This window comes from Toxotes jaculatrix, chromosome 7 (assembly GCF_017976425.1).
Source record: "Toxotes jaculatrix isolate fToxJac2 chromosome 7, fToxJac2.pri, whole genome shotgun sequence".
Classification (NCBI taxonomy): domain Eukaryota; kingdom Metazoa; phylum Chordata; class Actinopteri; family Toxotidae; genus Toxotes; species Toxotes jaculatrix.
The window spans coordinates 8,018,260-8,044,079 of record NC_054400.1 but is presented as its reverse complement, the minus strand read 5'-3'; the positions used below and the strand labels follow the sequence as shown (position 1 = coordinate 8,044,079).

General features: G+C 40.6%; 2 protein-coding genes across 6 annotated transcripts; both read left to right on the top strand.

Annotated features, from left to right (window-relative positions):
• Positions 1 to 2,296: 2,296 nt before the first annotated feature.
• On the top strand, positions 2,297 to 15,220 carry plat (plasminogen activator, tissue). 5 transcript variants are annotated; one of them, XM_041043213.1, is made up of 15 exons: positions 2,297 to 2,417; positions 8,043 to 8,146; positions 8,594 to 8,717; positions 8,942 to 9,076; positions 9,900 to 10,010; positions 10,959 to 11,133; positions 11,573 to 11,664; positions 11,765 to 11,939; positions 12,044 to 12,129; positions 12,281 to 12,346; positions 12,459 to 12,663; positions 12,774 to 12,910; positions 13,275 to 13,415; positions 13,613 to 13,761; positions 13,858 to 15,220. In XM_041043213.1, exons 2-15 carry the CDS (start codon positions 8,084 to 8,086, stop codon positions 14,023 to 14,025), a joined length of 1,827 nt encoding a protein of 608 aa, XP_040899147.1. In that variant the 5' UTR covers positions 2,297 to 2,417; positions 8,043 to 8,083; the 3' UTR covers positions 14,026 to 15,220. The 5 variants fall into 5 exon arrangements, with proteins under 5 accessions (XP_040899147.1, XP_040899149.1, XP_040899146.1 ...); XM_041043215.1 differs by lacking the exon at positions 2,297 to 2,417 and adding an exon at positions 6,072 to 6,241 and having other exon boundaries at positions 8,594 to 8,636; XM_041043212.1 differs by lacking the exon at positions 2,297 to 2,417 and adding an exon at positions 6,072 to 6,241.
• Positions 15,221 to 16,342: 1,122 nt separating this feature from the next.
• Positions 16,343 to 25,820, top strand: si:dkeyp-117b11.1 (B-cell linker protein). The gene is made up of 19 exons (XM_041042387.1): positions 16,343 to 16,469; positions 19,028 to 19,053; positions 19,158 to 19,192; positions 19,303 to 19,340; positions 19,711 to 19,804; positions 19,931 to 19,998; positions 20,090 to 20,141; positions 20,283 to 20,387; positions 21,139 to 21,167; positions 22,531 to 22,567; positions 22,782 to 22,860; positions 23,112 to 23,142; positions 23,348 to 23,384; positions 23,499 to 23,604; positions 23,784 to 23,821; positions 23,991 to 24,034; positions 24,337 to 24,405; positions 24,621 to 24,779; positions 24,947 to 25,820. The coding sequence occupies exons 1-19, from the start codon at positions 16,461 to 16,463 to the stop codon at positions 25,061 to 25,063; spliced, it is 1,173 nt and encodes a 390-aa protein (XP_040898321.1). The 5' UTR covers positions 16,343 to 16,460; the 3' UTR covers positions 25,064 to 25,820.

The following is a 25,820-nucleotide window of genomic DNA, read 5'->3' as shown; positions in this document are numbered from 1 at the left end:
GGAAATGACTTAAATGCCTTCCTCGATTACATATTATTACACAAGTGTTTATTTTCCACAACATCATTTTTACTCCGACAGCAGCAGTTGGTTTCAGATGAACCTTCTTATGTGTAGCAGCAGTTACTGGCACAGTCCCATAGTAGTTTTACTGACACTGTTACAGTCACCATTTTTGTGATTGTTTGGGATTGCAATTTGCAACTTGGTCATTATCCAGATAGCGAAAGGAGACCTCCAGCTAAACATATTCCAAGTCTGTGGCTTGAGTTTGGCCCTTATACTGTCACATCTGGGCTGATTCCAGCTGTCATCTTACATTGTTTTCTGACATCTAGAAGATTTTCTTCATCTGCGCCAGAATTGGTCCAGATGTGGAGGTAACGTCTGACATTCATGTTGTATATGGTCAAGACTTGGCTGTGGAACTGGGCATATACTGGGCCGGAAGGAAAAAAGCATGTGGCCCTTGTAATTCCTAATCAAATGTGTTCTCCACTACTATTTTCACACTATGTACTGGTAAAAACTTTAAACTGATATCTTCCATTTCATCTTCCATGCACAATGTGTAGCTATATATTGATGTGATATAATAAACATGTCATGTCATCATCTGCCGCTTATCTGGGTCCAGGCCCAGGTCGCGGGGGTGACTGCTGCCCAATCCACAATGCACCTCAGTCCTATGGCATCTCCTACAGGTGGTGAGCCCATGGGAGGTGGTGCCGTCCAGAGTGGGGTTCAAATCCACGACCCCGAGAGATTGAGTCTCGTGCTCTACCAACTGAGCTAACCAGGCAGCTATAATAAACATACAATATGTAATTTAAATAAAGTCTTTCTAACTCTGTACAAGGCTTTATTGTTGTATGAGATGGGAAACTCTGAGTTGTATCCCTGCTTGAACTTCACCAAAGCAGATTCTTGTATATTCATTATACGTGACAGTCAAATTGAGGATAACTGAATTGCTTTATTAATCATTCAACACAAGGGAAGAAGGGAGGAGGTGTGCACTAAATGGTCAGTTGCATTTAATAAGAGAATAATTTAAAGAGATACGGCTCCTGGCTGTGTTGGAGCAACGTGATGTAATACATAACTTTCATCTTAAGTCATCTGTAATAGATTACATATTTAAAGTAACCTTCACAACCCTGTGTGTGTGTGTGTGTGTGTGTGTGTGATTTTCCTCATCAAGTGGGAGTGTGCTCTAATCTAACACAGATGGCAACAAAGAGGACAGACGCCAGGCTAACTACAACCAACCATCGCATCCTAAAGTGCTGTGTTCTCAGTTATTTAATGTGAAGTTAACAGACAGTAAAAACAATGAACGTGAATTATCCAGTGCATATAAAAGCGCTGTTGCTCTAACAAAAGTTGGAGCTATTCTTGAGGCTAAGTGACTGATTTCCTGAGGAAGGGATGGGTTGAATAAAGAAGAGAGTGGTTGTAACAAATGACTCCTGGTGCCAAATGGTTAACCACTCTGATATGGTGTCACCCACATCCTATCAAAGACTACCAGAAGGCACTGACACTGTGAAAAAAAAAATAGTAGTATTTCAGTGTTTATGACATTCAACACCCATCAGAGTTGCTTTTAAAACTCCAGTAGTTAGACTAGAAGTAAATCATCTGCAAATGACTGAAAATCAAGCCTGAACGCTTAAACATGGCAACGCAATACCTTATAAATGCAGTATAACTAATAATAATACCATTTACTGTACTGGTATAACTTAGCAATAATGATATCTTAACAACTTTGTCAACATTATGCTTCATACAAATGTATGATTTCACAAAGAATAAAGCACAACCGAGGCTGGATTACCAATTGGGCAAAGTGGGCAACTGCACAGGGGGCCTAGACCCTCAGGGACTCCACAACCCCTAGGTTTACTCCATATCATTTTTTAAATTTTTTTTTTTTTTTTTTTTTTAGACAGAAACGTCAGGACGGGTCATATGATTACACCACAGGAGAACTAACTAACAAAAAACTAACATTATATAAACATTGACTGCTGAGTTATACAATCCTTACAAAGTTTTGAATTCCATATTTCACAAAGATTCCCGGATGAAACACCTCAGAATGAACAGTTTCTAACTAAATTCCTGGTTTGATCTCTCAACCTCCTGGAACCCTTGGGACAGGGGTCGTCCCGTATCGGCACCACCCATCAAGCCCGCATCATCATCGTCCGGCCCGGCCCGGCCCGGTCAGCCCCGCTCGCCTGCTGAGGTCACAGACGCCCTCCCCCTCCGCACACCGGCATGACTGGAGCTATAAAAGCTGGGAGCAGAGAGACCGCCAACTCAGTCCGATCGACTAATCCTAGGGGCACTGGTAGTGCGACTGCAAACATACCGAGAGGTAACCGCTTCAGAAGATTTCATATTCGGTAAGAGCATTTTCCTGTTTAGTTTTACGCGGATGCTCTCGCGATACAGATCTGTCCAGACTATGCACCATGCTGTTTTCTCCTAATGAGACAGCTTCAGTTCTTTCTCTGCTTCAATCTGAATCCTGCCGGTAGAGCATCATTATTGCGAGGCTTTAGAGTTCATAGGATAAAGACACTAAACATTTTGTGTCAAGGAGAAATAGATGAAAACTGTGGTCCAAAATTCTACTGTGAGGCTATAGACATTGCAAATGCAACAAGTAATATGTCATAGCATAATCACATGTTATGAGTTATACTGACACAGTGAAAATGTGGAATAAGATCAGAAATACAGAAAGGAATCTATCTTTAGATGACAGCACTAAGATTGGTTCAGTGTTTCAGTAAACTGATTCTACATGGCACATGTGACATTACATCTTAACAGACAGTGAATTGTGGCTATTAAATTTTAAAATGTAGGATAATAGTAGTGGTATTCATTTCCTCATAGCACAGCCACGCTGTTTTCACAGAAGCTGGTGACGGTGTGTGATTTTTGATTACACTGTGCTTGATAATTTATTTCGCATCCCAACACTGGCTCACTCTGACTTCAGCAGCGCTTTATTTACCTCCCTCCGTCCACATCCACCTGTTTAATCTGGTGAGAAAACTGTACAGGATATCACACATTCAGTTTTAATCCTGAGATACTTCTGAGAGAGTAAATCAGTAGTCTGTGTTATCAAGGTTATTTCAAATCTCTTTGCAACTGAAGATCATAAAGTGTTCTGTGGTTGCTTCTTTAAATGTTACAAGAACATCGTGATATTGTGCTCTTCTGCTGGACTCAGCGTGTGTGTATGTTATCGAGGAACATCCCCGCTATGATACTGTGATTATCAGTGTGTGTGTGTGTATCTGTGTAATGCTCAAGCCAAGTTCTGCACAGGATCACAGACATGAAGGCTCTTATCAAGTTAATGAGTATTGTATTTGCGTCTGAGCTTCCATACTTCAGGAATTCTCCTCCCCAGCATCAGTCAGCGCTGAGATCCTCCATCACACTGATACTCTGTACTGTTGCATGTTGAGAGAAAGCAGAGTTTGTATCCATTAACTGCATTCCCTGCAGTGTGGTCAGCTGGTTTTGTGCCTCACACTGGTGTTTGTGACTCACAGGATCAGTGGCTTGGGTCTCAAAGCCGTAAGTCAAGAGTAGGTCAGACAGAGGATAGTGCTGGACCAGACTGTGGGAGCAATGGTCAGAAGATGACACTAGACACACTTGAATCTGGACAAATACCCTCTTTCATATCTCTACTCTTTCTATCTGACTGAATTTGGTGGTCATATCCTCATCTGATTGTCTCAGTTCTGGTTAGAAATCCCATCAATGCCTTCAGCTGTGTTTCTTCCTTCATCTGTCTCTGTGCAGTCCTGGAAGCTGGGATGACTCAGGACTACTCACCCTCTTTCTGCTGACCTCTGGGATTTGATTTCTTCTCTCCCTCTTTTTCCCCCTCTCCCCTTTCTCTCCCCTGTGTCTGCTCTCTCCATCCTTTCATCGCCGTCCACGTATTTGTCTCAGCTCCATCATCTCCTCAGTTTATACTCATTTCTGATGTCAGCACCTGTTTCGTTTTTGCTTCTTGACTTTGTGTTTCTTTCTGATACGGAGTTCAAAGCTTCATATTGTGCACAGAAGGAAGTTGGAAGGTAACAATGCAGCTCTCTGTTCTGTGGGACTTCACAGAGCCAGATCACAGCTGGTTTACTGAAGCTTGCCTGAAAATCCCAGAGCGGGCATAAAGAATGCATAATGCCCTCTAAATAGCTTAATTATAAACGTGACAAAACATGCCCTAACACATCATCAGTAGACATGGTACACACATGCAAACCTCTTAAATGAAGGAACAACGCCTAAACTGAAGCTATTGTGAAAGTTATTGTAAAAGGTGAGGAAGACAGGTTTAGGGATCCCAGCAGGTCAAACCAGTTCAAAATATGTTAGTTCAGATTTCCCCCTGGAAACTGACGCTGACTGCATGCTGTGACAAGAGAACGGGAGTATTGTTTACAGTCCAATCCCACAAATGTTTAGATCTCTAAGAAATATTGTTGAGAAACTAACTACAGTGCCTCCTCTGGGGTCCCAGTGTGAGTAGTCCACCCACTTTAAATTTAATTTTCACTTCTGTCATTTGCAGGGAGAGAAAGGAAGAATAACCTCAAATATGATATAAAGTGCACAGTGAACCATAATCTGAACTTCTCAGGCAGATGCAAGTATGTTTCCTGCGTGCAGTCTCACTGCTCTAGACCTTGACATTGTAGCCATGTTGCTGGAAGACAAAAATGTCTCACCTCCAACCTTTACAACCTCAGCGCGTTATCATCATTACACATCCTCGCTAATGGCCCGGTGAACCCACCACTAAAATGTCAAAGGCTGTGGTCAGCACTTCCTCTATATACACAGAAACTACAGGAAATGAATAACTTTGGCTGAAAACCCTTTACTTTCAGATCTGGACATAAATTCTTGTGTGTGAGAGTGCATTTGTGTGTGTCTGCCGTATTATCCTGGAAGGATCTAACTCTGATGCACTAAATTGGTGCATCTTAAAACTGTTGTTTGGAAGTTGCTGCTGACTCACAGTCTGGCAGCTGCTGCTCCAAAGATGTTTTCATTTCTTCCATTCATATTTGACCTACTAACTAGAGGAACCACACTCTCCTCAGGTTGCATACTTTACTGTACAAGTTTCAACTAATAACAGATTGGGTGTTACTGGCAAATGCTTTAACCCTACCAGTACTGGTGGGGACGCCAGTGGCCTGCTCATATTTTAAGCTCTGGTCCATATGAGCAGAAAGAGCTATCCTAGTTGGTTGTAACCCTTCCTGACAGGCTGTTACACGGATCCAAGCAATGTGTGCACATCAAAGGTGTTTAGATTTTCACTGGTTTTGATGCTCTTTTAAAGGTTCAAGGTTTTGATCCTTGCAGTTACAAGATTTAGCAACATAATATGATTGAGCGAAACCTGAATTAAAGGTTTTTTTTTGTTGTTGCACTCAGATTAGTTTTTGCATGTTTTACTTACTGGTTATGAAGTTGCTGTACCCTTATAGTTTTCACATCAAATAGTTTTTCATTTTCAAAAAGCCATAGTTATAATGAAAGACAAAAAACTATCTATAGTCAAAGCAAAGATAATAGACTTTCTATCCAGAGATTCTGAACTGATCACCTCTAGGAAGTTTGTTCCACTGTATATAAAACTAGAAGAGTACCCACATCTTTACTTTGTATCCTATAAATGAGACTTTGTCATATAAATTTTTATTTTGTGTGTTTATGTTGTTTCCTATGTATTAAATGCTATAAGACAGACCACAGAAACAACTGAGGCCAATTGCATCGTGGGGTTGTTAAAGGAGCAACGATGATCGCACCCACACTGGGCCTCTGCATGTTAGATACCACAGGCTTTAAAAAGGGTGGGATGCACGTATGTTTATGTCTGATGTGTGCATGTTGGCGTGTGTTTTTGTGCGTGTGTGTGTTGATATTTTTGCCCATTTCCGCAATTCATGGGGCCCATACTGGCAGTATTTTAGCAGGAAACACGTGTTTTTAGCTGACAGGGCTCGAGAGAGGGGCGACTGAACGGAGCTGAACAGCTGCACAAAGGAAACAAAAAGGAAAGCAGTGTGTTGTTGTCGCTCAGCCAGTGAGGCTCAGTTGGGGGGGTAAAAGCGTAGCACAACAGGGTTTCCGTTTGTTTGAGGCAAGGATAACTTTCAAGGGACCTGTGCTCTTAATGGTGAGTGTGAGAATGCATGTGTGTGCCTGTGTTTTAAAGAAGAAATCCTGAGAGGGAGTCTTTGTTCCAGTGAACAATGAACAGAATGAACAGTAAATCTTTGTGTAGGGGTGTCGATTATCTCCACGGTCCTGAGCACTTTGTGCATGTCTGTGTGCGAGTGTGTATGTGTGTGTCTGTGGTTGCTGTCTTACATCGCTGATATGTCAAAACACAGTGCTGTTTTCTATTAGCTCAGCCAACCACAGAAGGTGAGTCAATGGAGAAACAGCCGATGGAGAGGAGAATATAAAAACGTGCCCAAGAATAGAAGTGTCAGTTCTGGCATGTATGCAGACGCTTATTGGTTGTATGTCTGGTTCATCACGCATGTGGTTGTAGAAGTTTCTTACAGTAATTTTGAAAGCAGCTTGGAAGTTCTTCATATTGAGGTCATATTTACATTTCAGACCTTATTATGTGCAACTTTCTTTTTCTTCTCTTTCCCATTTCCCTCTCTTCTTCTTCTACTGACAACCCCCCCCCCACCCCACCCCGCCTTTTGTGACTCATGTTTACTCACACTTGACTGAAGAGCAACAAGCACTCCCCACTACAACTCTTATCTTCATGAGTCCTTTAAAAGAGAGAAGAGGAACAAGCCTGATACCTACAGCTTTTTCTAGGAGTATAAAACGGAAACATGAGTTTATTTACTTTTTCTTATTGCAGGCTTTCCCCTCTGTTTCCTCCTCTTTCCCTGTAAAATCTTGAGTCACTTTATCCTCCTACAGCTGCTGCTATGCTCTGTTAGAGAGGGAACGCTGCCAGTATGGTGTAGAAACTTTCTGCTGTGCGTGCCGCCTTTCATCGCTCCAGGGTAGTCCAGATTGTATTGTTTGATTTGGTGGCCAGTGTCTCATTTTGGGCATACAGATAATCTGCTTCCTGTGTATTTCCATGGGAAAGAAATTGATTAATTATAATAACTGACGTGGGCTTGTAGGGGGAATGTGATAGAAAAACACGGGAAATTAATTTAAATATGACATTCAACAATCCAAACAGCACAAACTTGTTGAACTCATTCACTCTCCCATCAGACTATCCTGCACAGGCTGTTAAAACTTTCTGTCAACACAACTTCAAGAAACTAGAAATGACCTCCACTTTCCCACAAGCACCCCCACCATGCCCACCCTTTCCTCCCAAATGGTCTCCCTCACCCCAAAGGGAGGTTTACAGAGGCAGGCGAACGGACGGAAGAAGGAAGCTGAGCAGGGAAACAGTACAGCTGGGAGATCGTAACCAGTGTCGATCATTTTCCTGCAATTGTTGGCTCAGTGTTGATGACAAATTCATGACAAAAGAGTTACACAAGTAGACGTAGAAGAATGATATCCCTGCTTGGAGTCAGTCAGTCACCTCACTGTACATGGTTGCCAGCGTTTTCAGCTTGTGTGTGTGTGTTGTGTTTGTAGTGATCAGAGTCTGCGCTAGAACCATTATTCGAGAGATGCATGAGGCTTACAGCGGGGGGCACCAAATTACTGGCTAGTGGCAGTCATGTGTAGTGACAGTGAAACCATTCAGTGGTATGCTACCCAGGAGAACATTTTGAGAAAAATTCTTGTTGTAATTATGCTTAATGAAAGAATGTTGTTACTGATCTGTGCAACTCCATTGGCATCTCTTTCAATTGGTCTTAAGATTATATGGTATTATGCTTCTGCTCTTTGTCTTTGCTTTTCTCCACACACAGCTTCTTCAGAGTATCAGTGTTTACATATGTATTAAATATGTTTTTATATTCTACTTCCAGCAAATTGAAGACCACTTGAGTCAAACACCACTTGAGGAGGCATGACCACATCACTTGGACTATTAATTCTCTTTTCTGCTCTCTGCTGCTGCCTAGCGGACAATGTAAGTACTACAGCCTTGTCATGAGGAGACCATTTGAGCGGTTTTCCAAGCTTTAGCCCATCAACTACAAATCCTGCATACCTAACAAGGGCTTACATTAATACATTTAAATTCATGTGGTTTATACTCCATCTCAGCAAACATTTAGTCTGTGTAATATTTTTGCATTTGTAGTTTTGTTGTATGGCAGTTTTGAGCATTGACTGGTTTGAAAACGTCACCTTGGTTGTGCCAAAAACTCCAACATCCAAGACTTTAGAGTCAGCTGATGAACAGCAACATTACCCACTATATATGTGAAGAAAGTTTCAAGCCTCTGCAAGTTTATTTTCACATTATGCTAAAGAAATTAAATAAAAGCACTGGCTGCCTCGGTTGGAAACCAATACCATGCAACCAGTTCCCATCCGCCGCTGCTCTGTGTTTAACTTGTCTTTTCTGTCCCAGGTGGAGCTGCTCCGCAGTAAGAGAGGGACTCGCTTTTACAGAGGTGAGCCTGACAGGCAGCCAGCTAGACGGACGCTTTTGATTGTTCATGTCCAGAAGTCTTCACCTTCCTTTGACACGTCCTGTGAGCCCCACCACACTTTTTCTTCCTTAACAACACTGTCGCCATCCTCATTGTCCTCATGTTCTTTTAATTCTCTGTAGTCATTCTTGTGTTTGTTTTCCTTTCAGTTTTTGTACCTTGATGTTTGTAACTCCTTTTTGTATGTGACAATGATTCTGTGTGTTTCTCTGTTTGATCGGCTGTATATTTATTGCTTGTGTTTGTGTGTGTGTGTGTTTTCTCAGTACGTTGTGTGGATAGTGAGACATCAGCAGTGCGTAGTTTTGGGGACACTTGGCTGCGATGGCGGGGACAGCGTGTGGAGTATTGCCGTTGTGCACTAAGAGGACGAGAGCTTTGTCATATTGTGCCCGTTATCAGTGAGTGTGATATGAATGCACAGACACACAAACTGGCTGCCTTACTTGGCTGATTTCTTGAGAGAGTTTTTTTGTTTACAATGAGAAGAATGTAATCTTCTGTTTATAGTCTGTCAATCTACTTGCCTGCCCTCACTAACCTCTCTGTCTCTCTTTATAATTTCATTTTACCTCTAACTTGCTATGACAACCTCAGATGATTTTTTTTTTTTTTTGCTTTCCTCGCTCATGTGTCCAAACCCCTGTTATTTCAGTGCATCCAAATGAAGAGCCGTTGGGTTTCTGTGTGTTTTGAGTGGGCGTAGTTTAGTCTGAAAAACTCTTGCCAAACTGGCCCTCATGCTCACTTTCACCCCCAGTGACGAAAACTATGAGGCACGATTGCAGCTCCCTCAGACAAATTACAACCACATTTTCAGTCTGCGCCGTCTGTGACCTCAAACCACTGGGATCGAGTGGGGTGCTGTTATTCTGAATCCTAGCCTTTAGGAAATGTTGAAATAATAAATAACAAACCGGACTGGTGATGGCATGAAACCAGTTCTTCTCTAGAAAGAAACCCTTGGAAGACGTGTTTTTAAAGTGAAGCTATTAAGATGTTCGCTAGAAAGAAGAGAGTCAGGATGCACACAGACCTCTCTACTACATGTTACTCAATGTTTCTACGTCAAACATGACACACAAGGTCAAACCCACAAACTGAATTCTCTGTCTACGCAAGCAGTCATGGCCAATCAATCGTATTCTGATTATCCAAATTGTTTGTGGGCTAAAGAACTGGATGACGTGTGACTGACTAACTGGCTCTGTCTGCCCTTTCCAGATTGCTACGTGTCTCATTGTTATAACGGAGGAACCTGTAAGGAGGCCGTGTACACTTCAGACTACATTTGCCAGTGTCCCGCAGGCTTCAGTGGGACACGGTGTGAGATCAGTAAGTACACAAAAAGATTTTAAAATTTTGCCAATTTTTCTTCACTTTATTTTTTTCTGCAAAATGTGAGAAAATTGTGAAATATGAATATAATTTCCCAGCCTGCAACGTCTTATTTTGGCTGACCAACAGTGCAAAACCCAAATATTCAGTTTACAATAATGTGAAACTGAGAAAAGCTGCAAATCCTTAATTGCAGATTACTTTAAGTTGATTGAATAATCAGTTAACTGACTTATTGCCGCAGCTCTATTTTAAACTTTTATTTAGTCTTCTCGTGCTGCAACAGGTACACCCTGACTATTTCACTATGTCTAGTATTCGCACGTTTCATTTTAAAGCAACAATAAACCCAGCCATGTCCATTACAGGGTGTCAAACACTGATAAAAATGTCCTACGAACTTACTAGTGACTCTTGATAAGGTCACCGTCTGTGTGACTCATACAGAGGTGTCACGGGCCTGTGGTTTAGAGAGAAGAAGAAAGAATCATAAACAATGGAAAGACATTCTGGGATATGAATGTTTGTGTTTCTGCAGGCGACTTTCTGAGGCTTTAGGGACACCCCACCCTCTCAGTGGGATAATTACGCGAACCCCAGTGGTCACAGCCAAGTGATTTCAGTGAAAGAGTAATGAGTTACGATGGCCAGACTCAATAAATCTGATTGCATTTACAATCATCATAGTTTATATTTGGCCATGGTTTTAAACCACTAATTGGAAAATGGCACTAAACGCCACTAGAACACAAGTTGTGAGGTAATAACAATGTTTTCATAATTTGTCCAAATATTTTGAATGGCTTAAGTTATTCCAGAGCCAATAAATGTGCTTTATTGTGTCAGAATAAACTAAGAATAAACAGTTTCAGTTATTAGAATGATATCAGTCTCATATATAAATAAGTGACACATTATTCAGTTTAACTTCTCTTTCTCCAACAGACACCAATGAGAAGTGTATTGTGGGACAGGGTGAAGGGTACCGTGGGACATGGAGTATCAGCCATTCAGGAGCAGAGTGCATCAACTGGAACTCGACATCTCTGAGAGGAAAGAGGTTCACAGCTAGAAAAGTGGACGCCAGCAGTCTTGGACTGGGCAATCACAACTTCTGCAGGCATGTGACCAGTGTAATCCGTTTAGTGCGAGACCATCTGTAGGAAGAAACTGCAAATAACTTAACTGTGTCCGTACAGTTAAGTCAAGGAGGGGCTCTGATAGTCCAAAATATACTGGCCAAATTTTAGTTGACCCTAAAACCCCTACCTGAAATTTAGTAGGTGAAAGCAGCAGGTTGGGAAACTGAAATAGGTAACCATGTCCAGTAGGTATAAATACACAGAGTAGTTCTTGTAGTGTGTAGTATACATAGAAGGAGAGAAAATGGTTATAGGACCTGGAATGACGGGTGAATTGGTGACTTGGCAGGAAAACAGGCAGGGAAAAAAAGATGCAGAAATTAAGAACTGAATGTCTATTTTTACAAAACCTTGTTTGGATGACGTATTATAATGAACACATTTACTCATTGTCCTTGCCTTTCTTTTCCCCCTCAGGAACCCTGACAATGACAACAGTCCTTGGTGTTACACCTATAAAGGCACTCAGATTGTGTGGGAGTTGTGTTCTTTGCCCAAATGTCCAGAAGGTACAACTTTACAAGAAGCAAATATTCAGCAAACTGGAATACCAACTATTAAACACTTAATTGGTTAAACACTTGTTTTTCTCTGTGTGTTTTGGAGCAGATAAGTACAAAGAATGTGTTCTGGGCTCTGGTCAGTCATACAGAGGCACAACATCTGTCACTAAGAGTGGCTCTCGCTGTCTCCCGTGGGACTCGCCTGCTGTCAAGCGTAAGCTCAACAATGCTTGGAGATCGGATGCATTGGAGCTGGGGCTCGGCAGTCACAGCTTTTGCAGGTAGAGATGCCAGCACACACACCCTATGCTCGACAGAAAGATTGGAATAACTATTTTCATTTCAATATTTTTTTCATCTGACTTCTTCTTCCTTTGTCCAACAGGAATCCAGATGGTGATGCAGGTCCATGGTGTCACACCTACAAGAACATGCAGCTGACCTGGGAGCTGTGTGACATTCCTAAGTGCTGTGAGTTCCCTTATTTCCATGGTTTAATTTTGCAGCAATGTTGAAGCATAGAAGTAATATCATCAATACTGATGCAAGAGGTCAGCTACCTGTTAGGAACTATAATCTTCGGTGCTAACAGACTGCCCATACCTGTCTCCTGTTTTTTTAGCAAGACGTCCATCTGTCATCACCACTCTTGGCCCACGTGGCCCAACCACTAACAACAATAACAGAGGTAGGACATTCTGACATCCAATAAAAATCCCCCAATTTCCTCTGACTTGTCTGGGGTGTAGTTTTTTTTAATTGTTATTTAACGATCATCCTGCAACCTGTCCTCTCTGTAGCAACATGTGGCCAACGTTCAGATAACTCCCTGAATCGTCCTATGTACCGCATATTTGGGGGCAGAGCGAGTGACATCACAGAACAGCCATGGCAGGCGGCCATTAATGTGTACCAGGCCCGTAGCAGACAACACTTTTACCGATGTGGAGGAATCCTCATCAACTCCTGTTGGGTCCTGTCTGCTGCGCACTGCTTTGAGGAAAAGTAAGAAAAACACTCATCCTTCACTCGTGCACACACACACAAAACACATCATGTAAACAAACATCATGTTTTGCCATGCTACATACAAACATATTTCCCATCTTTTTCAGTGATAAAGCAGAAAAACTGAAAGTGATTTTGGGAAGAACGTTTCGGAAACAGAATTCCAGCAGTGAGCAGATTTTCAATGTTGAGAAGTACTGGATCCATGAGACATTTGACAATGAGTCATTTGACAATGACATTGGTGAGTGAACATTTCAAGTAATTCATATAATCTTTTCTTTCATTTTTTCCCTCTTTTTAAAAAAATATTATATTCTATATATATTGTTTTATTTCTGAAAACCTTATTATATTACCGTATCATTAATCATGTCAGATTTTCATAAATCAATACAAGTTACATTTTGAAACAGGGTTTTGTCATTCTATAAAGTGAATGATGAAAATGAGCTGTTTTAGTTTCCATGTTCTCCCCCAGCAGTGATGATATGGAACCTTAAGTTGGCAGCAAATGCTTGTTAAAACCTAAAATCATCCCTCAGTCTTCATTCCAGATTTTCCCAGTGCATTACCCTGACTTTCCTATGCTCACTTTCCACTTGCAGCTCTCTTGAAGCTGCAGACGGACATTGGCATCTGTGCTGTAAACTCTCCAGAGGTTTTTCCGGTGTGTCTGCCTGAACCTGGACTGGTGTTGCCCAGCTGGACGGAGTGTGAGATCTCAGGCTATGGAAGAGACAAAGAATGTGAGCTAACATCCCATAATTCATGGCATTCTAATTTTTTTTTTTGCATGGCTACTGTTGTGGCATATCTCATAAGCAAGTGGGTGACAGTTGACTGATCAGCAGAGGGCAGTGTAAGCAAGCTTTTCCACGAACCTTTAATGGATTTATTTTTTTGGTAGGAGGTGCTGAAGTATTCATTTAAACACTCTCCACAGTTTCTGCAGAGTACTCTGAGCGTGTTAAGAGAGGTTATGTTCGCCTGTGGCCCAATGAGAAGTGTGTCCCAGATGTGCTGTCTGGACGCCCAGTTACCACCAACATGCTGTGTGCAGGTGACACCCGAGGCCTTGACGATGCCTGCAAGGTGAGAACGCCTGATTTTTACGCATAAGCTCCTTATTAAATCAGGGCTCAGTCTAAATTTTCCTTTATCTCACCATTTTTCTTCTTGAACCCACAGGGAGACTCCGGTGGCCCGCTTGTCTGTCGAAACAATGACAGGATGACTCTGATGGGTGTGATCAGCTGGGGCGACGGGTGTGGGCAGAGGGACAAGCCTGGGGTCTACACCCGTGTCAGCAATTACATCAACTGGATCAACAACAAAATTAAGGCAAACCCGGTCTAAAGTAAGAGAAACTGCCAGGAAGATGTTGTTGGATAACCATACCCGTAAGCACTATGGGTAAAAGCAGACATGTTTAGCATTGAGAAGATAGACAGAGATGTCCACAGGACTGTCAGGACTCTGTTTATCTGTTGATCTTAATCCAGCTGATGGAAGTTTTAAACAAGCAGGACCACTCCTACTGAGAGGCGCAAGGAGGACTTCAGCCGTGAGTTTTCATGTACGATGTAGCTCCGTGTTCTAGACTTTTCTGTTCCTTACTGTGTCAAATTTGACAGTATATATGGACAGAAACACAGAACGAACTTTTTCCTCTTTCTGGGCCATCTTGATCGTGATCATATTTTTTTTATCTCTTCATCCATACAGAGTTTTCATGTGTTTTTCTCAGTATTGCCTCCACCAAACTGGAAGTTCAGGCAGTGAACTGAACAGAAAAAATAGGAAATATCATTACATTCCTCAGCTCTCTCTGGCTGGCTTTGTGCTGGTTTATACAGAGAAGTCATGGTGGTAGACTTCAGGCCAGTAGCACTTTTAATCCAGAAGAATACTCAGTCAACACACGAAGTTTTGTGCAAAGTTTAAGTCTGTGTTACAGATTTGTCTTCTAGATATGAGGTGATGTTGGCTTAATAACTTTTAATGCAAAATGTTCATGCATTTGCTTATTTAGGAGCTTGACAGGTTCCAGACCTTTATTCAAACCACAAAACGTATCTGCTGGTTCAGATCTTGATTGTTTTTGCAGCTCTCTCTCGCTCCCTGCCATCTTGTAGCAGGAAACTCTGAACTCCATTTAACAAACCCATGTCTTATTCCTTATGCTTCATTACAGAGGAACAGCAAAATTTCACTGTTTTTGTACCAGATTTCTGGGGTACTTCTCCACGCCTGGGCTGAGCCCAGTATGTATATAACATTTATATTGTCTGATTATTGATTTAATATGGAAAACGACTGGGGGCTGGTTTTTCTGTTTTACTTAAAATTGCTTCTTGACTGCAAAGCTTAACAAACTCACTTTGTTCTGTGATAGACTCTCAAGGGAAACTGGGTTTTAGATGTTTTGTATTAAGTTAATATTTATGTGTATCACTTATTGCTTTGTAGAAACTTTAATATGTTGTACTGTAGCTTAATAATTTATTGTCAGTGTCATTATAACCCCATTTTGAAATGTACTCCTTTGTCAATAAATAATATTTGGAATAAATCTCTTTATGTGTCTTGCTTTTTGACCTTGTTGTGGCTTTTTATTCAATAAATCACTGATACATTAGTTTCACCATGACAGCTTAAGGATTACTAAGGATACTTAGTAGTTAAAAAAAGCCTCTGTTTTTCAGCCTCTGATTGAAATTAAGTTTCACTAAACATATCCCTGCGTCATGACTGACGAAACTCTGAGCCGGAAATTCTGTCAGCATGTTGGGAATGAAAACATGCCAAAGTTTTTTGGTTGGGTTAATGTTTTTCATCAAAACATTTTTGTTTCAACATTCGCCCGTATCTCTTATACTGGAACATTACTGGAACTTTTCTAGTATCTCATTCAATCCCACTTACAGACAAGAAATGTGAGTTGTTTGTCTGCTGTCCAACGATGTTTTCTAGATCACAGCCATGTTAAAATCATTTTAAAGGCCTTTACATTAATGTGTTGTGATCTCGTAGGCGTTTGCCTGTATCCATTACTTGTTTGATCTTTAAAATTACAAGAAAAAAGTATATAAATGAAGAAAAAGTGTTTTACTAATTTTTGTTGGAACAGATTTAGAGAAATGCTGATTTGACCATATGGTCATTGTGGACACTGCACTTTGTGGCACTGTTGAACCGTAGCCAGGTGTATCTAAAAAACTGGCAACAGAGTGTACGTAGCAGACAGTTTGTTTCCTTTTGAGCACGCCCTGCTCACACTGTGGGATTATTTTCACTCACTTTTTGTACTTTTAAAGTTAGAAAACACAACAAGCTGTGTGTGGATTCATCTCTAAGGAGATTTTTTTTTGTGTGAGTGTATTTTTTTTTACCTTGTATGAATCCTGTCTTACAACTTAATGACAACTTAACAATAAGTACATTAGTGTCTGGCGTGGTAAATAATTAATTTCCTGTTTTGATGGCAGATACAAAGTAGATGTTATTTACCAGTTGCAGCAAATGATATCATATTCAGCTGGTTATATGACCATTTGCAGTAGGGAAATTTGGAGCTATGTTTGAGCTGTGCATTGGCTGCAGCTCATTTACAGGCAGAGAGCAGCAGGTGAAGCTGTCTGTCTGACACAGGTAGGAAATGCAAATGAGTTCAGTTAGAGCTGCTCTTCACATTCTCTCTGTATCGCTCGCTTTCAATCTTTAAAATCATTTGCATCCAAGAACCGAAAGAAAGACAATTCCTCATGACTTGAGCTGGGAGAATCGTGATCATGACAATGGTAAAGCGCTATTTTATTTTTGTCATATTTAGTTTATAGACTGGTAACTTTAAAGTGAAGTGAGAAGGAAGTGAGTAGGTTTTGACGATAGAGTTTTGGTGATCGTGCAACTGAGTAGTCTGTAAACCTTGTGTCTAGTTACTTATTTCAGCATCTTTCCGTTTGAAGTTGTGAATGGGGTAAAGGTAGAATGGTAGTTATGCTGTTAAAGTTGTGATTGTGTGGGAGTGTGAGGACAAACATAACCCAGACAACTAGTGTTTGCAGGAAACCTGAAAACAAACACACCTACAGGCATCAGTAATTTTTTTCTAAAGTTCTCGGAGAGGTCAAACATGTCTATCAAACTTCCCTTTATGTGTGCTCTTTGTTCAAAATCAGTTTCTCAGGTGACTATGCTGAAGTTTTTTTTTGTCTCAAATGTAAAAGTTTTAACATTTGTTGAAATCACATTCAAATAAAAGTTAAGCAAGCACCTACAGACATATGTACGTTATTTATTTCAGGTAGACCAAGTAGTGTCACATCTACCCATATGTAGCATGTCAAGCTTCATATTTACTTGTTGTGGAATTTGAGCTGTATTGCTGTAGTTTGTGCTGTTGTTCTCTCAGAAAATGATGTTGTATGCAACCATGCTGAGACTCTGTGTCTCTGGCTTTTAGAGGAGTCTCCCTGTTTATTTTAACTTTTAGTGTTAGTGATGATCTTTTTGTACAGTTTAAATTCTGCAACTGCAAATTTTCCCACATTTCTCAGAGACTTCATAGGGGGATCTGAACTAGACAGTTTCCACCACAGTGTTTTGTGCGTGTGTGTGTGGGTGTGTGTGTACACACACACACACACACACACGCATGCACACACACACACACACACACACACACACACACACACACACACACACACACACACACACACATATATATATATATACACACACACCTATAAAAGTATTATCAGATGGGTTTTGGTAACACAAAAATTCAAGCAAGACTGCTTTACGGTCTCTCATGACACCTTTTTTCTTGTTGGATGGGAGTTTAGTCTCCCTTCAACTATAGATGTTTGGTGGTTGGAGGAGATCCCTGTATGTTCACATGCTGATAACAAACATTAAAAAACAGAAGTAAGGTCTAGTCTAAGGCTAGTGTGGAAAAGGTACAACAGTGTGAACACAGTCTTTGTTTGGTCAACTTTATATTGTATTCTGAGCAGTATTTTCATGGCACCTGCTCGTGGAGTTGGTTTTATTAACAGTCAGCACATACAGTATCTGAATATCTGTACAACAATTCAAAATTAGTACAGTGGCTGGTTTAATTCATGTCTAATATAATTGCTTGTGATAACATGATACACACTATTTCTATTGTCTGAAAAGTGAAACATTTGAATGTTTCGCTATTCAGACAGGCACAGTGCAGCTTGTCCTTGTTTGCATCAGATTTCACTTCATGGCTACATGACTTTTTCCTTTTTCCTCCTATTCTCTCTCTGAGCCACTGTCAACACTTTTCAATGAGACTTTACAAGTGTTTTTTTTTTTAATTTCCCAACAGAGAGAAGTAAAAGCAGGTAGCAGCTCAACACTGTGGTCTGAACAAAGCAGAGCGTTGTCGTTGTAACTTGAGACGACCTTAAAATGCAGATATTTTTGGAGTTACTCTGTGAGATAAAGGTCATAAAGAGACGAACACTGACACAGTTCTGTTTTATCACCTCTCACCTGCTCCTCATTTATCAACAGAAAATCATTTGTTTTCTGTCATCTGTTGTGCCAAAGTGTGTGAGAGATAGAAACTCTGCAGTTCCTCTCTCTCTCCCTTTCTGTCTGTCTATAATCATTTACTTTACATCAACACTTCCTCCATGGCTGCCTGGTGCTGTGGGAAAAAAAGAGCCACTGTCACTCCACTTCCTGATTTCACTTGAAGTCAAAGTGCATGTTTATCTCCGTGTCCTCCTTCTAACCTCGGTCACATCCTTGCAGATGTACTTTTCTGTGATTTAACTGATGATGTTAATGAGTTTATGCCTCATGACAGCACTGATTTTGAATTAACTGCTGCAGCAATCAAAAGTCAAAGAGATTAAATAATGATAAGATTCACAAGGACAGTGAGCTGAATACTGAAACTCTACCTTCCCTTTTAACCTTGACGAGAACTATGTGGGCAAATAATCAGCGGTGAACGAAGTTCTCAGTTATTTTACTTCAATAAATAGTAATATCACAGAGTAGAAATACTGTTACAAGTAAAAGTCCTGCATTCAAAGTTTTGAGTACTTGACTCATTATGCAGAATGTATTATTTCTGAAACATCTACACTATATTACTGGATCATAAGTAGTGATGCATTACTATGTATGTGACTTTAATGTTGTGGCTGACAAAGGTGGGCCAAATTTTAACTTTATCTACAGCTGCTGCCACTGACTCATACTTAATGATGAAGCTGATAGATAACTAAAAGGAAATGATTACTATCCAGGCATGCAGCTAAGACTTTTGTCAATGTTAAATCTCTGAATGTGACGTTTCTGTGCTTTTCAGAGCTTCTTTGGAAAACTGAAGAACCTGTAAGTATAGTTACTATTAGAAAAACCTCCCTGGTTTTGCTGTTAATGTATAATACATGAAACAAAATGCTACTGTGGCATCTCACCTCTCCTCTTTCCCTCAGACATGGTGGACCTCCTGCTCCACCCAGAAGAACAGGTGAGATTCAGTCTCAGTTTAGAATGAACTGAATTCTTCTTATCTTTGTTTCTTCACTGGATCACAGACTTTGGTATCTGTCAGTTTTATTTTGAATCTGTCTGTTTCAGATAACAATGCAGGGTTTGGGTGGCCACAGGATGAGTTTGTAAGTAGAAAATGTAGAAATTCCTGAATCTGTGCTTTTTCAGGTTTTATCCACATATTATTAAACATTACACGTGGCATTTTTTTAAAAGTCTCTATCTCATTCCTATGATGTCGTTACCACAATCCCACCAAAATTACACAAAAAAACCCACAAATAGATGCAAAACAACTATAGGAAGACACAACTGCAAAAAGACTCGAAAGACTACAAAGAGACCAAAAATGAAAAGGCTTCCAGTCCCTTAAGCTATGGTTGGACTTAACTGAAACACTCTTACTTACCTCTCAGAATGAATAACTCTTTCTTAAAATGCAACATGCATACACCTTTAAAGCTATTTCATATTCATATTTATTACTTATGGCAGGATGAGGAGGAAGGTGACATGTATGAAGCACCTCCTTGTGAGCGTCCGGCTGTGAAAGTCCCACAGAGACAAGTGGAGGAGAACGTTTATCTGGGTAACAGCACTGCACTGAGTCACTGCAACAAATAGGGCTATGGCTTAATCAGTTCAAAACGCTGTTAAGCATAGAAACACGAGACAATATAAAACCTTTTCTCTTAATTTATGGCTCTTTTTGCAGAGAGGACGTCCAGTCCTGCTGTTCCACAGAGACAGGCTGCTCCTCCACCCAGGCCTGGAAAACCCATGGTAACTTCTGTGTGTGTCTCTGCATCTGTTTCAAGAGTGTTTTAAGATGTTGCATTTCTTTTAATCTAATGATCTCACTTTTGTCACCCAGACACTTCCACAACGTGCTGATGTTTTCTGCTATGAACCCAACACCAGGAAACGTGAGTCATTCATCTGTGCTGATTTGCAACTACACAAACAGTGCATTTGCCGATTTTGTTCACTTATTGTATAACCCACCACACGTCATCTCTTTAACCCTCTTCCTCAATGTGATATAAGTACATCTTTCTCCATCCCAGCACCTGAGATAGACAGAAATGAGAAGCCTGGGAGAAACAAGATGATGCCTCCTCCACCAGTCCGGTCTGTTCCTGTTCCAGGCCCTGAATCCAACACAGAGGAAGGTGCAGTAATCACTTCTACCAACACAGATAGAAGTAATTCACCCGACTGTAAATGACTGTTGACTGAGAGGAAGGCAACTGTCTTAATATTTGTTTTATTAGTCATGTGTTATTTATAGAAACACAGTCATGTCGGACAGATTTTACATTTCCTGTTGATATGCACCTGGAAAAATGTCATGGTGCACAGGCAAGAAATATTGTGTTCAAACAGCAACAGCAGCTTGTTTTGAATAAATAATGCAATTAGTACTGGGTAGTTAGTTAAGCAGCAGAAACAAGGAGGAGAGTGCCACCTACTGTACCTACACTGAGCTGCACCTTGCGTGCCTCTGAAACTCAAGTTTATTAGCAAACTGATTGTAAAATGATCTGCGAGAACACCTGTGCAATCACCACTTTGCACTAAATGTGCTGTAAAAATTATGAAATTTAAAAGATGAGGAACTTGCCTTTTATTATTTCCAAAACCTCACTTCAAAGTACAGCACAGTATTTCAGTAAATGTGTTAAGTTACTCTCCACCACTGGTTGTTGTGCTGTAAAAGCAGATGAGGAACTCTCGGATTAGTCCTTTAGCTCATAAATTAATTAATTAACTGACTAAATAGGTGACTCATTCTCTGGTCATCTGTGTTTGACTGTATACATTGTTGACTCTCTTTCACATTATAGTCACTTATAAACTATTTGTGAGACCTTTCCCCACCACTACACAAATCACTGCTAGAATTTTCTCTCTGCATTTCAGATGTGTATCTGGATCCAAATGAAGAACAGGTGAGTTTAACTCTCTCCCTTCATTAAAACACAGTAAAATTAGTAAAGTGACAAATGAGACCCTGCTACTCAGGTTTTCTTTTATATTTTGTATTGTGTGTTATAGTATTGTGTATGATATCTGTGCAGGAGTGTTAGATAGCCTCTCTTCGTCTCCAGTGTGAACTAAACGCTACAGAATACTCTTATAAAATGTTACTGAAAGAGGCGTAAAATGACTACAGACAGCAGCTCTTTCAGTCTGAAGGTCTTGCTTCTATGTAGGAGGTGCAAGGGGGCACCTATAAGATGTCTGTGCCCAGGGGCCCTTTGTTTCATAATACGCCCATAGAATGTAGATATCTGGCCTGGTTAAGCAGTCGATTATCCGCTGCTTTGGTGTAAATCATCTGTTTGTGTCACAGAGGGGAGCAAGGACTTGGACCCAAATGCAAAAAAAACCCCTAGGACAGGCAGAATCAAAGAACTAAAAGTCTTTTAAAACCAAAATCACTGGAAGAGTCCAGGGTAAGGGAACAAAACTCAAACAACCAAAAATCATCCACTTGGGAGAAAAAACACTAAGGAACAAAACTAAACAAAAATACAAAAGTCCTTACTTGAAACAAAAGAAACCAAGGTAAGTCCATGAGGGGGGAAAACACAAGACACAGGAACATGAACAAACACAGGGACATGGCACAGACTCAGGCATGGGCACAGACTCAGGCATGGGCACAGACATGGAAACAGACAAACCAACAAGAACACAGGGAAATGATGAGACTTAAATACACAGGGCAATGGGCAACAGGTGAAACCAATTAGGGCGGGGCAGACAATCACAAATGGAGGGAAACAAGACAAAGACAGGAAGTAGAACAAGACAAGATACACAAGGGCAATGATTTCAAAATAAAACAGGAACTATAAACAAAACTTAACAAACTAAACAAGAGTTCAAAACATAACAAAAGGGTTCCAAAAACAGCCCCCTTAGGGGCTAGTCATGACAGTTTGTGGAAAACACTTGGATCTAAGAGGGAACTCTCAAAGAATCTGAACAACAATGAGGAAAATGTTCACCCCTTAATAAACATTGAACTTGGATAAATCAGTGATGCCAAAAGCTAAATACATGAGGAAGAGCAAACGGGCTTCGCATTAGCATGTCAGCAGAGTACTGTCAGGCTATGATGACTGCGCTCAACACCTGTACGAATATGACTGGATGTTACCAACCACAACCACAGTCACTGGTAAGCATTAATGGGAGACTGACGTTGTTATGCAAACATAACTAGGAATGCTCATCCAACTTTTGGAATGTTCCAGCACATGTTTTTTGTGCTTGTAAGACAATAATTGTTATGTTGTTTTTCAGGAAGATAATGATGACCTGTATTTAGAACCAACAGCAGGTAGGTAGAGTCACAGTTCACAAGAACTTGCTCTGAGATGTTGAGAGAAAATGGGTTGCATGTACAGTGTCTGATGAGGGAGTGATCATTCAAGAGCAACAGTTCCTAGAACTACTTCAAAATGTTCAAATGAACAGGCCAGACCAGACCTTCATTTCCAGATGATGGAAAACATGATAAAAACTTCTTACTTTACTTTCCTCCCGCCCCTCAGCTTGTGCTCCTGCCCCACGTGGGCCGATGAGGATGCCTCCATCTCCCAAGACAGCACTTGTACCATCTTCCATACCCATGTAAGTGCACCTCACCCTGAGTCAATGCAGCTTTCATCCTACTACCTAAACAGAACATGGGAATATGCACTAAATATGAAACAACCTGTGACATAATCAGCCTGTACAGCTTCATACTCTGTCTCCCATCAGACAATATGCTGCTTTGTTTTTGTAGAGATATGTTTTTGTGCTAGATAGTGAAGTGGCATTATGCAGTAAATTCCTGATACTAAACATGCAGTGAAAATTAACACACTCTCTATCTGCAGGATAAAGCCTCCTGTTCCCAGAGCTAAGTCTGTGAGTGTGTATATTCATCTCGGTGCTTAGTCTCATCATTTCCTTATGCTGAGCTCTGTCCTAATTTAAAGCAAGGCTGTCAAGATAAATGCTGAATTAGAAAGTTTTCATTCTTCTTCTTCTTCTTGTATTTCCATTTCCTGCGTAGGAAATTAAGCTCAGCTTGTCAAAATGACAGTGGTAACATTCAGTTCCTCCCTTTCAGAATTCATTCTTGCCTTCCTTGAATGAGGAAAAAAAAGGTAAGGACCACACCTCCTTTACTCATTAAAACTGATCAAACATCAGGACAAACTACATTCAAAATTATTTCCTCACAATGGTGATGGTGAAGAGTGCATATATTGCCTCTCTAGCTCCTGCAGTAGAAGCAAGACCTACCATGTTTCCTACCAAACTCCCCCCACCAGCTCCCAGTGTTAAGCCTCCTCTTCCAGCAAACCTGAAGGAAGTTAAACTCAGGTAAGAGGTGAATAATACAGTGAGGTAGCAGAGGTTTGTTGGACAGAAGTAAAATGAGTTAGAAGTTCAATGGTTTACATTCATTTCCAACTTGTTTTTGCAGCTGACCTCATCTGAAGTATTGCATACATCAGAATTAAATGCAGTATATAAAATTAGCTTTGCTGTCTTTATTTTAGCCCTCCAAATCATCCTATGGCAGGCACTAAGCCAGTGGGTAAGCTCACATTTTTTCTAAAAGAGAGTTTTTTTTTTAAATCCTGAGGGATGACTGCAATCATTTGGGGTCTGCTTAGATTCTTTGCTTAATGTAATCCATATCTTGATCATACTTTACTTGCAAAACCCTGAATTTGACAAATGACATGTTTTCTATTTGTTTTAAGCCTCCTTTGGTGGCATGAGGGCAACCAAACAATCTGGGTATGAGGTACGGTATCTATCACATCTAACATGACTTATTAAGCACCAGTGGTGCTCTTTGGGCTTCAAACAGTTATTTAAACAAAACCTTATCACATGATAAGAGATAATAAATACAGTGAATTAGAGGTATAAAGCAGCATAAAATGGAAATATTACATATATATATTTATAAGTAAAGCGCAATCACTTCAAAACTGTACTTAAACACAGCAGTTGAGTAAATTTACTCAGTTACTTTCCACCACTGTTAAATACTGGTTCAAAGCTCTGTTGCTTATATATTTATCACATACTGTCACATCCCAGGACAAAGAATGGTTTGCTGGAGACTGCAACAGAAAGACGGCGGAGGAGCTCTTACAGAGGGTCAACAAGGTAAACCAAACGTGTGACACACCTTCAGGACCTCCATGACTGACTTTTTTCTTGATCCCTCCCTCACTTTTTACTTCCATATTCTCTTTTGGCCCTCATTCTCTTATCAAAGCTTCCCAAAACTTTTTTCTCCATCCCTTATTATTTCCTGCTCTTCGTGTCACTTCTGCTCCGACTATCTGATTGTCCTGCTTGTCCTCCCTTCTTCCTCGCAGGACGGTGCCTTCCTCATCCGACACAGCTCGGCCCAGAACACCCGCCAGCCGTACACCCTCGCTGTGCTCTACCAGCAGAAGGTGTACAACATTCCCATCCGCTTTCTGGAGGAGACACATGGCTACGCTCTTGGAAAAGAGGGCAAGAAGAATGAAGAGGTGAGGGCAAATGAGGCAGGTTTAAGAGAGGCGAGGGTATGGATGGAGAGACAGGATGAAGGCAGTGAAGAAGACAAAGAGAGCGGGACTCTGGAAGGATTGCTGCTTAGTAAGGATTTCAGGCTTTTCATTTGTTTACTTCCTTTATCTCTCTCTCTATATCTCAGGTTTTCACCACTCTCGACGAGATGATATCTCACCACAGAAATAACCAGCTGCTTCTGATTGACAGCAAGAGCCAGGCCAAGCACACAGCTTATTTGACCCACCCTGCACGCCCTTAAAACCACACTACCACAGTCTGTCTGATGTCGTGCTCATAGGAGTCATGTGAGGATAACTGAAGTTTGAAAGTTTCCAACTTAGAAATACTGTAGACTTACTTTGTGTCACTCACAAAAGTAAAATTACGACTTATACAGGTGATGTAGTGTTTTTTATGTGATGAATTGAAATAGACGATGCAAACTTTCAGTGCACTGAAATATTAACAAAGACACTGTAAATCCCAAAGACTTTTGCTTCGCGACACATAACACGACAGCAGCATAAACCTAAAACCTATAGCTCAGAGACAATCATGTTCCTTAGTCTGACAAAGCGATTTTTGTCTGTTTTGCACCAAGACATCATCTCAGCAGTAATTGCACAAGGTTAACGGTTCTCTGGTGAAAAGGAAAATGTGTCACTGTTTTACTGTAACAATCCCTCAGTCTGGATGTTTCTGCTGTCAGGTCACTGTATTCTGCTGACTTTTAAACTGCTGTTATAAGATATCACACCACATCACAAGACCTTCCCAATTTGCAGCTATAATCTTCACCATCATTTTGAGCCTCCTACTCTTTTCCATTATTATGGTCATGCGATAAACATCTGTATGGATCAGTAATTTAATTTCAATCATGAGTACAGGTGTGGTGTGCATATTTTCCTTAGTTTAGTTTTCAGTTTGATGACTTTAATTTTAACTTTATGTTACAGGTGTGATCATTTTAGATACTGTCAATATAGATGATAAAGTAAAAACTATCTGCTTTA

Excerpts from the sequence above, each read along its gene's own strand:
- si:dkeyp-117b11.1 (XM_041042387.1), top strand. Across the intron at positions 22,568-22,781 it reads GTATTTAGAACCAACAGCAG|CTTGTGCTCCTGCCCCACGT; the intron begins GTAGGTAGAGTC and ends CCCGCCCCTCAG. Across the intron at positions 23,143-23,347 it reads CTGTTCCCAGAGCTAAGTCT|AATTCATTCTTGCCTTCCTT; the intron begins GTGAGTGTGTAT and ends CCTCCCTTTCAG.
- plat (XM_041043213.1), top strand. The coding sequence starts at position 8,084 with ATGACCACATCACTTGGACTATTAATTCTCTTTTCTGCTCTCTGCTGC. Across the intron at positions 8,147-8,593 it reads GCTGCTGCCTAGCGGACAAT|GTGGAGCTGCTCCGCAGTAA; the intron begins GTAAGTACTACA and ends TTTCTGTCCCAG. Across the intron at positions 11,940-12,043 it reads GGCAGTCACAGCTTTTGCAG|GAATCCAGATGGTGATGCAG; the intron begins GTAGAGATGCCA and ends TTTGTCCAACAG.